Below are 13,402 nucleotides of genomic sequence, written 5' to 3' on the forward strand. Positions count from 1 at the left end.
GATTCTATTATGGCCTTCTGATTATTCAAAAGATTTATTATCCCATCCTCGCTGGTGTTGGTGTCAATGTATCTATGTCCAACTTTTAGTTCTAAAATCATGCTGAGCTGTTCTTGTTATTTTCTCTATTCTCCTTGCTGTTTGTAATGTCTCTGGTAAGTCCCTTGGTTCTGCTATTCGATCTGTATATCAAGGTTCACTGTGTTACTGATCTTTCCATTTAAAACTTGGGCAGCCCAAAGCTATCACTTTGTTTATTTATTTTACTTTTATTTAGAGATACAGCAATGAAAGAGGCCCTTTGGTCCACCGCGTCTGTGCTGACCAACAAACACCCATTTATCCGAACCCTACAGTAATCCCATATTCCCAACCACCTCCGTACACTCGGGGCAATTTACAATGACCAATTTACCTATCACCTGCAAGTCTTTTGGCTGTGGGAAGAAACCGGAGCACCCAGCAAAAACCCACGTGGTCATAGGGAGAACTTTCAATCTCCAAACAGGCAGTACCAAGAAGCGAACATCTGGAGCTGTGAGGCTGCAATGCTAACCACTGCCTCACTGTACCGCCCCTGAAAGATCACCCTTTCCGTCCTAAATCATAAATTCTGTTCACTATTCATTTACTCCATTGCAGGCACTGCCCACTGCCGGAGATTCAACCAGACTGTTGTTAAGTTCAGCATTCCATTTGGCCTTAAGATGAGTTCTGAATTGGTATAGTTCCAGAACATGAATCGTGCCTACTACCCCCTCCAGAATATTGCCCTTTCCTCCCATCAGCCTGTCTGCTTCTGAAAGGCTTATCCATGCCTTTTCTACGTCCAGAATTGTCTAAGCTAATACTATCCTGCACGGCCTACATGCAGCAGACCTCATCAAAAACTCTGCATCTATATGCCACCTTAAACCACGTCCCATTCATCCCTTACCTATGTGCTCACTGAGATACACTACTCCAGATCCGCCAGAGTCTTGAGTTTAAGAGTATCATATATTTATTCAAATTCATTCACGGTCTTACCTCTTCAGTAATTTCCATTAGCCTTCCTTTTTCCACAGTTGCACACACCTTCCCCCTTCAATTATTCATCTAATTATCTTTCTGAAATTAATTCCTTCCTCACTCTGTCTTACCCTGTCGTTCCCTCTCTCCCACCATTTTTATTCCCATCTCTCACTCTCTCTTTTCTCTCTCTCACTGTTTCAGGCAAATAAATTCATATTAATAGAATGATGCATATAAGTAGGGCGGCACAGTGGGTGAATCTCGAAGTGGGAGCGGAGGGTCACTGTTTAAAAATAAGGGGGCGCGCATTTAAGCCAGAGATTAAGAGATTTTTTCTTCTCTCAGTGGGTCGTGAGTCTTTTGGAATTCTCTTCCACAAAAAGTGGTGGAAGTAGGGTCTTTGAATATTTTTGAGACAAAGGTAAACAGATTCTTGATAAGCAAAGGGTGGAATGTTATGGGGGAAGGTGGAAATGTGAAGTAATCAGTTCAGCCATGAACTTATTGAATGACAAAGCAGGCTGGTGGCACCGAGTGGCCTACCCCTGCTCCTAATTCATATCTTCGTACTTTTGGTCGGATGGTAAAATTACAAAGATATATTGACAGATTAAGTGAATGGACAAAACTGTTTGGATTATATTTCAATGTGTACAAATGCGACGTCCTCCACTTTTATCCGAAATAGGATAGAACAGGTTATTTATAAATGCTGAAACGTTACAAATGTGGCAAGAACCTGGGGTCCAGGTACACAGATCATAAAAGTATAGTGAACAAGCACAGAAAGTAATCAAAAAGAATGGAATGTTGAGCATTATATTTCGAGTGATAGAGTACCAGGGTGAAGAATTCCTGTTTGAGTTGTACAAAGCCTTAGCTAGGCAATACTGGGTATTCTATGAGCAGTTCTCAGGACCATAACTTAGGAAAGGTACATAAATTGACCACAGAGGGTGTGCAGAGTAGATTTACAAGAATGGTAACTGGACTTCAATTCGTAAATTACATGGAATGATTACAAAAACCGGGGTGCGGAGTGTGAGTGTATTCCCTCGAAATTACAATGCACACTGAATTTTAACAACTTGTCAGATGGAAAAGATAGGGTAGAAAGAAAGAAAGAAAGAAACTGTTTCAGCTGGTTGGGAAATCTAGGTCTTGGGGCATAGTGAAAAGATTCAGAACATATCTATCAGCTCAGAACATCCATGAGGTTATTTGCACCAATAGCAGTCGTGGAATGTTGTTGCTGCACAATCTGTAAATTCACGGCATGGCATATCGTTCACTCTCCTGATATCATCAAGCCAGGGGACCAACCCTTGTTCAATAAGAAGCAGACTTGCTAAGAAAAAGTTAATAGATCTCACAACCAACTAATCAAAGATCTGCAGTCCAGCCACATCCAGTTGTGATGAATGGTCGACATTTAAATGACTAACCAGAAGAGGAACATTCACAAATATCTCCAGCATAATGGGTTTTTCAGCCCAGTATGTCAGTGTAAAAACAGCGCTGAAACATTGCAATCATCCTCAGGCAGAAGTACCACGTGAATGATCCATCTCGGCCTCCTTCTGACGTCCTCATCATCATAGATGTCAGTCTTTCACCAAATCAATTTAGTTTACATCAGAGCAAGAAGCAGCTGAATATTTTCTGCTTGATACGGCGATGGCGATGGGTCCTTGCAACATCCTGGCTGCAGTACTAAATTACAGAATTAGGGACATTGTTTGCTCATTGCTCAACCGATTCGGCCTCATGCATTGGTACCGGAGGAAGTGACAAATCTGCCTGTGGAGCTGCTGATGGACTAAAATACCAACCTTAATAATGGCCCATCTTCGGTTCCAGTAACGTGAGTAAGCAGGCACATCACACAACAGTTTGCGAACCCTATACTGATCCCGAACAAACATCATCAAATTCACTCTTAGGCCCCTTGTACAGCCCCCGGATCCCTGGAACCCACTGCAAAGCACTCATGCTCTAGTGTCTCGTGAAGAGCCCCCAGTAACCAAAGAGTCTGTTGCAGAGTCCATGGTACCCCGGGCTCCCTACAGAGACCCCAGAACTCCGTATCCACTTGCAAAGCCTTCAGTTCCCCCGGCATTTCCACGAGCTCCAGAACCCTGGGCCCCTCACAGAGCCCCAAGTGCTGAAACCTTCGTTCAGAGCCCGCAATACCCCAGACATACTGGCAGAGCTCCCGGTACCCCTCTCCATTTCAGTGCACATATAAATGCAGTCCTACAATCATCTGTAAATCAGCCTCTTCTCCAATGCAGAAATGTTCTGAGCTGCCTACTGCTCACTGCAATGTGCACCTTCGACTCAGTACTGCCAGGTTTTACTTGTCATAAATCCAGAGGGACGTAAATGCCACCCGCCATTCACAGAATCACTCAACCATCATTAAATCAGTATCAAGTTTTAGTTATATTTAAAATCCACCATTGTGCTTTCCCACCATTGGAAAAAAACAGTAACTAATGACACAACATCAAATTTCTGTGTTGCAATTATGTGTCCGCCTATGCCACCATAACAGGCTTCCACGCCGACACTAAATTCAGCCCTAGGTCGGTGGGAGCCATGCCGTTCTAGTGCAGCTACAACATTGGCATCTGCCCAACAATGTGGAAAATTACCCAAATATGTCCTGTCAACAAAATGTAGGAACATCCAAGTACCCAGTCAGTCTAATCTTAATCATCAGTACCTTGATGGAAGGTATCGTCAACAGTGCTTTCGAGCAGAATTTATTCAGCAATATTCCACTTACTGATGCTCAGATTGAATTCTGACGGGGCCAGTCAGTTACAGATATGGTTATAGCCCTGTATAAACATGCAAAAAGAATCTGAATCAGGAGGTCAAGGTGAGAGTGGTTCCCTTGTCAACATGGAACCACTTGACCGACTGCAGCATCAAGGAGAAAGAACAAAAGTGAAGTTAATTAGAATCAAATGGAAATTGTCGGTTGGTTATAGTCTTTCCGAGAGCAGAGGAAGATGCTATTGGTATTTGGATGCTAATCATCTCAGTATCTGGACATCGTTTCCCGAGTTCCTCAGGGTTGTTTCTTCGCCTTAAGCATCTTCATCTGCTGCATAAATGAACTTATCTCCATCATAATGCCTGAATTTGGAGTGTTCACTAATTGGTTCACAGTGTTCAGTACCATTTTACCTCTTGAGTTATGTTAGCCAACCGTGCCTACATTCAGCAATATCTGGATAATATTCAAGCTTGGACTAATATCTAGCAAGTAACATACATGCCACACAAGTGTCAGGTAATGATGATCTCCAACAAGACTCAATCTGGCCACATTTCCTTGACGGTCAACGCAATTACCATGCCCAAATGCCCCAACATCAAGACTCTGACCATTGTAGTTGACCAGAAAACTAACTGTACCAGCCTTATAAACACAATAACTTCAATTTCAGGTCAGTGGCTGGAAATTCTTTCGCGAGTGCCTCACCTCCGGACTCTCCAAAGCCTGTGCACAATTTACAAAGCAAGAGATAGGAGTGTTACGAAATAATGTGCACGTTCTGAAGGGCTACAAATCAAACAACACGAAAGCAGCTCAATAATATCCAAGACAAAGCAATCCTATACATCGGCAGCCCATCCATTACTTTAAACCATCAGTCCTCCCACTGCTATCACACAGTGGCAGCAGTGAGTACCAGCTGCAAGATGCACTGCAGCAACTTGCCATTCGTCCTTCGACTGCACCTTTTAAATTGACAAACTCAAGCACCTAGAAGAGCAAGGGCAACACACGAAGGAGAAAACTACCACTTGCCAGTTTGCTGCCAAGCCACACATCATCCTGACATGAAACTGTATCACATTCCTCCACTGTCTCTGGGTCAATATCCTGGATATCTCTCCCAAACAGCATCGTATGTGCACCTACATCACAAGGAGTGCGTTGGTCGAGAATGCGGCTCACTACCACCTTTTCAAGGATAACTCTGGATGGACAATCGAGGCTCGCCTTGCCAGCGATACTTGCTACCCATGAAAAAAAAAATTAGCTTGACTTTTCAAGAATGAAACTTTGCAACATTACTACGCACAAAGGGTGGGAGACTTTTGAAGTTTCTTCTGCACAAGTCAATTTCTACTGGATCAATTAACAACATTAAGCCTGATATTGATAGAAGTGTGTTATTGAAATGTATTGATGGATGTGGGATGAAGGGAGATATATCAAGTTAGGTCGTAGTTAAGCCATGGTCTCACAGAATGGAAGGCAGGCTGAAGAGATAAATGGCCTCCTCCTCTTTTTCTGGATTGTCATATGTTCCTATGTGCTCAGAATTGTACGCAATACCCTAAACTAGTGCACACCAAATCATTTATTTACGTTTAACATTTCTTTCTAAATATTCAACTTTATTTTTCTACTGTCCTAGAATTTAAAAAAAAGTCACATGGTTTATATTGCTTGTCCTCTTACTGCCTACTCAAATGTATCAATTGTGTTTCCTGGTTTATTTATTTATTTAGGGATACAACACTGAAACAGGCCCTTTACCCAGCGCGTCTTTACCGACCAACAGCCACCCATTTATACTAATCCAACATCAACCCCATATTCCCTATCACATGCCCACCATTCTCCTACCACCTACCGACACTAGGGGCAATTTACAATGGCAAATTTACCTATTCACCTGCAAGTCGTTGGCTGTGGGAGGAAACCAGAGCACCCGGCGGAAATGCACGCGGACACAGGGAGAACTTGCAAACTCTGCACAGGCAGTATCCAGAACTGAACACAGCTCATTGTAGCTGTGAGGCCGCGGTGCAAACCACTGTGCCACCAAATTCTGAATTGCAACTTGCAGGTGTCTGCTCATTTAGCCAGACTGTCAAAGTCCTCTGATGCCTTCCACTATCATTCTCAGTGCATATTGGCATTTCTATTATTCATGCCTCCTTCAAAGTTTGAAATTTTAGTTTTTGCAGACAAGCCCACACCATCAATGTCTTTGACTTTTCTGCACTGAATGCCATCTTCCATGTATCCGCCCATTTCACTCGCCTGGCAGTGTCCTTTTGAAATTTACTACCCTCTTCATCACTTTCAACTTCAGTTCCACACTGCCTGTCAGTGGCAAATTTCGAAGTTTTGCCCTGTGTTCATAAGTCCACGTCAACAATCGATTTCAGTAAAATGATGCAAATACTGAACACTGCAGAACAGCAATGTGCGATTCCATCCAGAGCAAGAAAAACAAACAAAAACAACAATTTTGAACTACAAACAAGAAATGCTGGAACCACTCAGCAGGTCTGGCAGCATCTGTGAAAAGAGAAGCAGAGTTAACGTTTTGGGTCAGTGACCCTTCTTCGGAACTGACAAATATTAGAAAAGTCACAGGTTATAAGCAAGTGAGGTGGGGGTGGGGCAAGAGATAACAAAGGAGGTCTAGATTGGACCAGGCCACATAGCTGACCAAAAGGTCAAAGGCAAAGGCAAACAATATGTTAATGGTGTGTTGAAAGACAAAGCATCAGTACAGATTAGGTATTAATACACTGAATATTGAACAGCAGCAAGTGCAAACCTGAAAAAAAAGTGGGTAAGCAAACTGAACAAAGTAAGATGAAATGAAATAAATGCAAAAAAAATTGTAAAAAGTGTAACAAAGAATGTAAAAAAAAAAAGAAAAAATAACTAAAAATGAAAGTAAATGGGGGGCTGTCATGGTCTTAAATTATTGACGTCAATGTTCAGTCCGGCAGGCAGTAGTGTGCCTTTCGGTAGATGAGATGCTGTTCCTCGAGCTTGCGTTGATGTTCACTGGAACACTGCAGCAATCCCAGGACAGAGATGTGAGCATGAGAGCAGGGGGGAGTGTTGAAATGGCAAGCAACTGGAAGCTCAGGGTCCTGCTTGCGGACTGGGTGGAGATGTTCCGCAAAGCAGTCACCCAGTCTGCGCTTGGCCTATCCAATGTAGAGGAGACCACACTATGAGCAGCGAATACAGCATACTACATTGAAAGAAGTACAAGTAAATCACTGCGTCACCTGAAAGGAGTGTTTGGGGCCTGGGATAGTGAGGAGAGATGAGTGAAATGGGCAGGTATTACACCTCCTGCGATTGCAGGGGAAGGTGCTATGGGACGGGGACAAGTTGGTGGGGGTAACGGAGGATTGGACCAGGGTGTCACGGAGGGAACGATCCCTTCAGAATGCTGACAGGGGAAGGGAGGGGAAGATGCAACTGGTAGTGGCATCACGCTGGAGGTGGCAGAAATGGCGGAGGATGATCCTTTGGATATGGAGGCTGATGGGGTGAAATGTGAGGATAAGGGGAACCCTGTCACGGTTCTGGGAGGGAGGGGAAGGGGTCAGGGTAGAGGTGAGGGGAATGGGCCGGACACGATTGAGTTCCGCAACAACAACAGTGGGGGAAAATCCTCGGTTGAGGAAAAAGAAGGTGATATCAGAAGCACCTTCATGGAAGGTAGCATCATCAGAACAGATGCGCCGGAGAAGGAGAAATTGGGAGAATGGAATGGAGTCCGTACAGGAGGTAGGGTGTGAAGAAGTGTAGTCGAGGTAGCTGTGGGAGACGTTGTGCTTATCATGGATATTAGTAGACAACCTATCCCCAGAGATGGAGACAGAGAAATCGAGGAAGGGAAGGGGCGTGTCAGAGATGGACCATGTAAAGGTGAGAGAACGGTGGAAATTGGAAGCAAAGTTGATAAAGTTTTCCAGTTCGGGGTGGGAGCAGGAAACGGCACCGATTGTCATCAATGTACCAGAAAAAATAGTTGGGGGAGGGGGCCTGAGTAGGACTGGAACAAAGAATACTCGACATATCCCACAACAAGGCAGGCATAACTGGGACCCATGCGGGTACCCATTGCGACAGCTTTTTCTTGAAGGAAGTGCGTGGAGTTGAAGGAGACGTTGTGCAATGTGAGAACAATTTCAGCCATCCGGAGTAGGGTGGTGGTGGATGGGTACTGGTTGGGCCTCTGTTCCAGGAAGAAGCGGAGAGTCCTCAAACCATCCTGGTGGGGGATGGAGGTGTAGAGCGATTGGACGTCCATAGTGCAGAGGAGGCGGTTGAGATCAGGGAACTGGAAATTGTCAAAATGATGTAGGGCGTCAGAAGAGTCACGGATGTAGGTGGGAAGAGACGGGACTAGCGGAGAAAAGATAGAGTCTAGATAGGAAGAAATCAGTTCAGTGGGGCAGGAGCAGGCTGACACAATGGGTCTGCCAGGACAGCCCCGTTTGTGGATTTTGGGAAGGAGGTAGAAGCGGGCTGTCCGGGGTTGTGGGACTATTAGGTTGGAAGCTGTAGAGAAAGGATCTCCAGAGGAGATGAGGTCAGTGACAGTCCTTTGGAAGGTGGCTGTGGTTAGCACCGCAGCCTCACAGCTCCAGCGAACTGGATTCAATTCTGAGTGCTGCCTGTGTGGAGTTTGCATGCTCTCCCTGTGGCTGCGTGGGTTTCCTCTGGGTGCTCCGGTTTCCTCCCACAGCCAAAAGGAATTGCAGGTTGATAGGTAAATTGTCCATTAAAATTGCCCCTAGTATAAGTAGGTGGTAGGGGAATATAGGGACAGGTGAGGATGTGGTAGAAATGTGGGATTAGTGTAGGAGTAGTATAAAATGGGTGGTCAATGGTCTGCACAGACTCAGTGTGCCGATGGGCCTGATTCAGTCCTGTATCCCGAAATCTAAAAAGTCTGAAATCTTGATGTTCGGTGGTGGGGTCATGGTCCAGATGAGGAGGAATAAGTTTCCGTGAGTTGGCGTTGAGCTTCTGCAACGTCGAGGTCGGTACGTCATACGACAACAGCACCACCCTTGTCTGCAGGTTTGATGACCATGTCATGAATAGACCTGAGAGAATGTTGAAAATATACCTCCTGAACACTGTTACTCTTCTCAATAGTTCCTGGGCTGCTGATTTACCGTTCGGCTATTATTTATCATATTTAATTTAATCCCCTTCATTTCGTATGTCGCATCCTCTCCTGACTCCCGCGGAAGTACCTGTTTGTTGATTTATTTCTCAGTCCCATCGTTATCATTTTATTCAATCCGTGCCTCCAGCAGAAAACCATGACCCAGGAACAAAATTATATCCGTTACTGAATGCAATAACAAACCGATAACTGTCACCCAAAATCCATCAGACTACTGCTTTTCCTGCCAGTCTGATGGAGAATTACCCTCTTTATTTCCCTTCCTGTAAGTTAACTTCGGGACGCAGGTAATTATTTTTCAAAGATTTTCCGGTGACTTAATTTCCAAATATTGCTTTGAAATAATTTGAATTCTGTCCTGCAAACCTGTTGCACGTGAGGGAATCTCACAAACTGTCCAACAATTCAATTTCGATGCTGTCAATGTCTGCTTTAATGTAAATGCTCCAGATTATCACCATGGTATTGTGAATAATACATTGATTTGGTTACGTCGCTGTTTTGAAACTTGTCCAATTATCCCTGAATGGTGACAAGAATTCATTCGGCCTTTTACTGTCTTTCAGATAGTTTCTGACACCTCAGTGTATTACAACAGAAACATTACTGAGAATGTGAACATACAATGTGCTATTACAGAATATATTTTAATCATATTGAACCATCAGATTTTACAGGACCGGTGTTGCTGATTCTGCAGTTATTCAAAAATAATTGGATTTTTTTTTCAAAAGTTGTTTGAGAAAGCACAATTGCATCTGAACCTCATCTAGCTTCAATCAGTTTCTCCTCTCCTCTGTTGGACTTATGCACTTCTTGCATTTACAGTTCCACGGAGGTCCTCCAATGCTCACAAGAGGTCTTGCAGCCAAGTTTTTTTTCTCCATCCACACTTGATTCGCTGTTTAATTTTCCAAGCCAGCTCCCGTTTTCTGGGTTAAATAAACGTCTTGGGCGGTGGAGGTAAATGAGCGGTGTTACGTTGGCCACCTGTTATATGCCCATTTTCAAGCAGTGCGAATGAAGTCATGTTACTTCAGGGACATCATGCCACGCACAATCCATTAAAAACAGCCATGCACAATCGCATTTCCAAAGGTGTAACTGAACAATTATTGACAGGTGAATGCTAGATTCATACACTTCATTGCAGAGTGAGAAGGAAGGACATACTGTCGCATAACCCAATGTCACTGGCGAAAGATAATTCGCAGGATCCTGGGACGATCCCCTGATTCAGTGGGTAAAGATCTGGAGCAGGAACATGGACTGCTTTCCCACACCAATGCAGGGTCACTCAATAAGGATGAGGAGCACACTCCGAGACCGATTACCCCACGCGAACACAGAAATCACTCGGCAAAGATGAGCAGCAGGATGCAGGACCGAGTTCCCCTACACAAACCAAGTGTCAGTGACGAATAAGAAGGAGAAAGATCCAAAGCTCATCCCCACACTAGACCACGGTTACTGTAAAAATACCACAAGCAGCAAGCTATGTTCATTCTCCTCCCCCTCCCCCCAATTTTTACTGGGTCATTGCCGATTGTACAGGGCCAACAACAGAAGTTGATTCCTCAATCTGACACAGCATCGCTGGCAAATGACAAGGAACAGGAAACTGGGCTGATTGCCTCATTCAAACCCACAGTCATTGGTTAATGACCAACAGCAACAGCCTGGGCTTAATCGCTTGCACTAACTATGGTTTGTGAACACATGCTGACATTTCCGAATGGAAGCCACGCTCCTGTAGTCCTTATTTTTCCTGTGACACTGAGATATTATTTGTTTATTTATTTGTTTATTTTACTGCAGCATTAAATACACCAGCATCTCAGCCGCATCTTTCATTCATTTTGACTGTTCATGTTCATTTGTCACCTCATCCCAGATAATAACTTTTATGGTTAAATGGCTGACGTCATTGAATGACAATCAATGCTGCAGCAGATAACCCTGCCACATGCAAAAGCATTGTATTATATCATTTGACACAGTAACAGATTTTCAAATCTCAATATGTACGCAGTCACACTGGAACAATTGCTTTCAGCTTGATGTATAATTTCCCTGTCCATTTCCCTCCCACACAGTTAACCTAGTGACGATAGCAATCCCGTCTCGAGGAAAGTGTGGTCTCTCCAAATGTGTCACTCGTTACCTGGTGGCCATGGCTGCGGCGGATCTACTGGTCATTATCCTCGACCTGATTTTCCGGCACATTCCAATTCGTTATCGGGAAGCATTTCTCCCACTTTATTGCATCCGTGCATGTAATATCCATGCCACCCTGCTTTATGCAGAAACGGACGGTTCGGTCTGGTTCACAGTCGCTTTCACCTTTAATCGATTTGTGGCCATTTGTTGCCAGAAGTTAAAAACTAGATATTGCAAAGAGAAGACAGCTGATGTGGTTCTTGGAGCAGTGACTGTGCTGAGCTGTTTAAAAGACATCACCTGGTATTTTCTGCTATCAAATCAGTATAGCCGTTTTCACAGCCCCTGGTTTTGCCGTGTAAACACAGACGTTATGTCTTCACCAGTCTGGGGAACAATCGGGTTCTTTCATAGCATTATAACACCTTGCATCGCATTTGTGTTCATTCTACTACTCAATGTTTTTACTGTCAGACGCATTATAGTTGACAGCAGAGCACGAAGGCAACTGCGGCCTCACAGCAGTGGAGAGAGCCCCGGAGACCCAGAAATGGATAACCGAAGAAAATCCATCATTTTACTGTTCATTATCTCGGGTAATTTCATTCTGCTATGGTCAGAGTTAATGGTGCATTCTATATGGAAATGCATGTGGTGGTCGGGTTCGAACTCTGCAATTCTACCTGCCTTTTTAATGAAAATGGGATTCATGTTTCAGCTCCTGAGTTGCTGCACAAATACTTGTATTTATGCTGTGACACAGAATATGTTCAGAGCTCAGTTGATGAATGTATTGAAATACGCCATTACACTAATTTTAAAATTGATTAAACAATGAGATGCCCTGAGGACGTTTAAGCAACAGAACAAATATTGTCTCTTATTCTAAGAAAATAAGCAAATGACAAATAGGAGCAGGAGCAGACCATTCAGTGCTTCGAGCCTGTTCGCCAACCAATGCGATGGTGGCTTATCTTCTTTCTGAACTCTACTTTGCTGCCTCTTTTCCATATCATTTCATTCCCTGAGAGGCAAAATAGATTTGCCTATCTCGACCTTTAAGCACGCTGAATGATTGGGCATCCTTCACCTTCTGAAGTAGAGAATTCAAAGGATTCACAACCCTTTTATTGAAGGAGCTTTTCCTCGTCTGAGTCATAACGGAGCGCCCCTCTGCCTTGAAAATGTACTCCCGTGTTATACATTCCATAGCCAGGGTACACGGCGTCTCAGAGACCATCCTCTCGAGCCCCTTCAGATTCGTGTACGTTTCAATGAGATATCTCTATTTTTTCCAAACTCCAGAGAATGTAGGGCAGGACCGCCTCCAGTGCAAGTAGAAACGTCCTTAAATATGGAGACCAAAACTGCACACAGTACTCTAGGTGTGGTCTCATCAAATCCCTGTATAAATGCAGCAAGGCCATTCTTATTCTTGTACTCCAATCCATTGTAATAAAGACCAACATGTCATTTGCCTTCCTAATTGCTTGTTGTACCTGCATTCTAACTTTCTTTAGTCCTTGTACGAGGGCACCGATGTCTCTCTGAACATCAACATTTAAGCATTTCACGCGTTACGACTGAAATAGGAGGAGTGCACTCTCTTTTCTGGTTGCAATTCTCCACAGGTCACAACATATATTTCAGTGTTTACCCAGTTACAGATACAATCAGTCAAAGATTCTATTCTTTACCCCAGAATAAAACTCCCCCAGCAAGTTTCCTCTGTAAACAACACAATTATCAATTTATTATAAAACAAGACTTAGCCAGTAACAAAGCAAAGCATTAACGCACAGAGCGAAATATGAAAGTCTCTTTTTACCTCAGCCTTTCTCACAAGAAGAAGAAGAAGAAGAAGAAGAAGAAGAAGAAGAAGAAGAAGAAGAAGAAGGGTGGCACAGTGGTGCGTTGGTAGCACACCAGTCTCACAGCTCCAGTGATCCAGGTTCAATTCTGGATACAGCCTGTGTGGAGTTTGCAAGTTCTCCCTGTGTCTGCGTGGGTTTCCTCCGGGTGCTCCGGGTTCCTCCCACATGCCAAAGACTTGCTTGTTGATAGGTAAATTGGCCGTTATAAATTGCCCCTAGTATAGGTAGGTGTTAGGGAAATATAGGGATAGGTGGGGATGTGGTAGGAATATGGAATTAGTGTAGGATTAGTGTAAATGGGTGGTTGGTGGTCGGCACAGACTCGGTGGGCCGAAGGGCCTGTTACAGTGCTGTATCTTTAAACTT

At 43.9% G+C, this 13,402-nt stretch overlaps 1 protein-coding gene across 1 annotated transcript; it reads left to right on the forward strand.

The window, feature by feature from the left end:
- The first annotated feature begins 10,663 nt into the window (after positions 1 to 10,663).
- LOC137359806 (probable G-protein coupled receptor 139) lies at positions 10,664 to 12,000 on the forward strand. The gene is made up of 2 exons (XM_068025503.1): positions 10,664 to 10,709; positions 11,099 to 12,000. Exons 1-2 carry the CDS (start codon positions 10,664 to 10,666, stop codon positions 11,998 to 12,000), a joined length of 948 nt encoding a protein of 315 aa, XP_067881604.1.
- Positions 12,001 to 13,402: the final 1,402 nt, after the last annotated feature.

The sequence above is a fragment of the Heterodontus francisci genome, unplaced genomic scaffold, assembly GCF_036365525.1.
Source record: "Heterodontus francisci isolate sHetFra1 unplaced genomic scaffold, sHetFra1.hap1 HAP1_SCAFFOLD_93, whole genome shotgun sequence".
Taxonomy (NCBI): Eukaryota; Metazoa; Chordata; class Chondrichthyes; order Heterodontiformes; family Heterodontidae; genus Heterodontus; species Heterodontus francisci.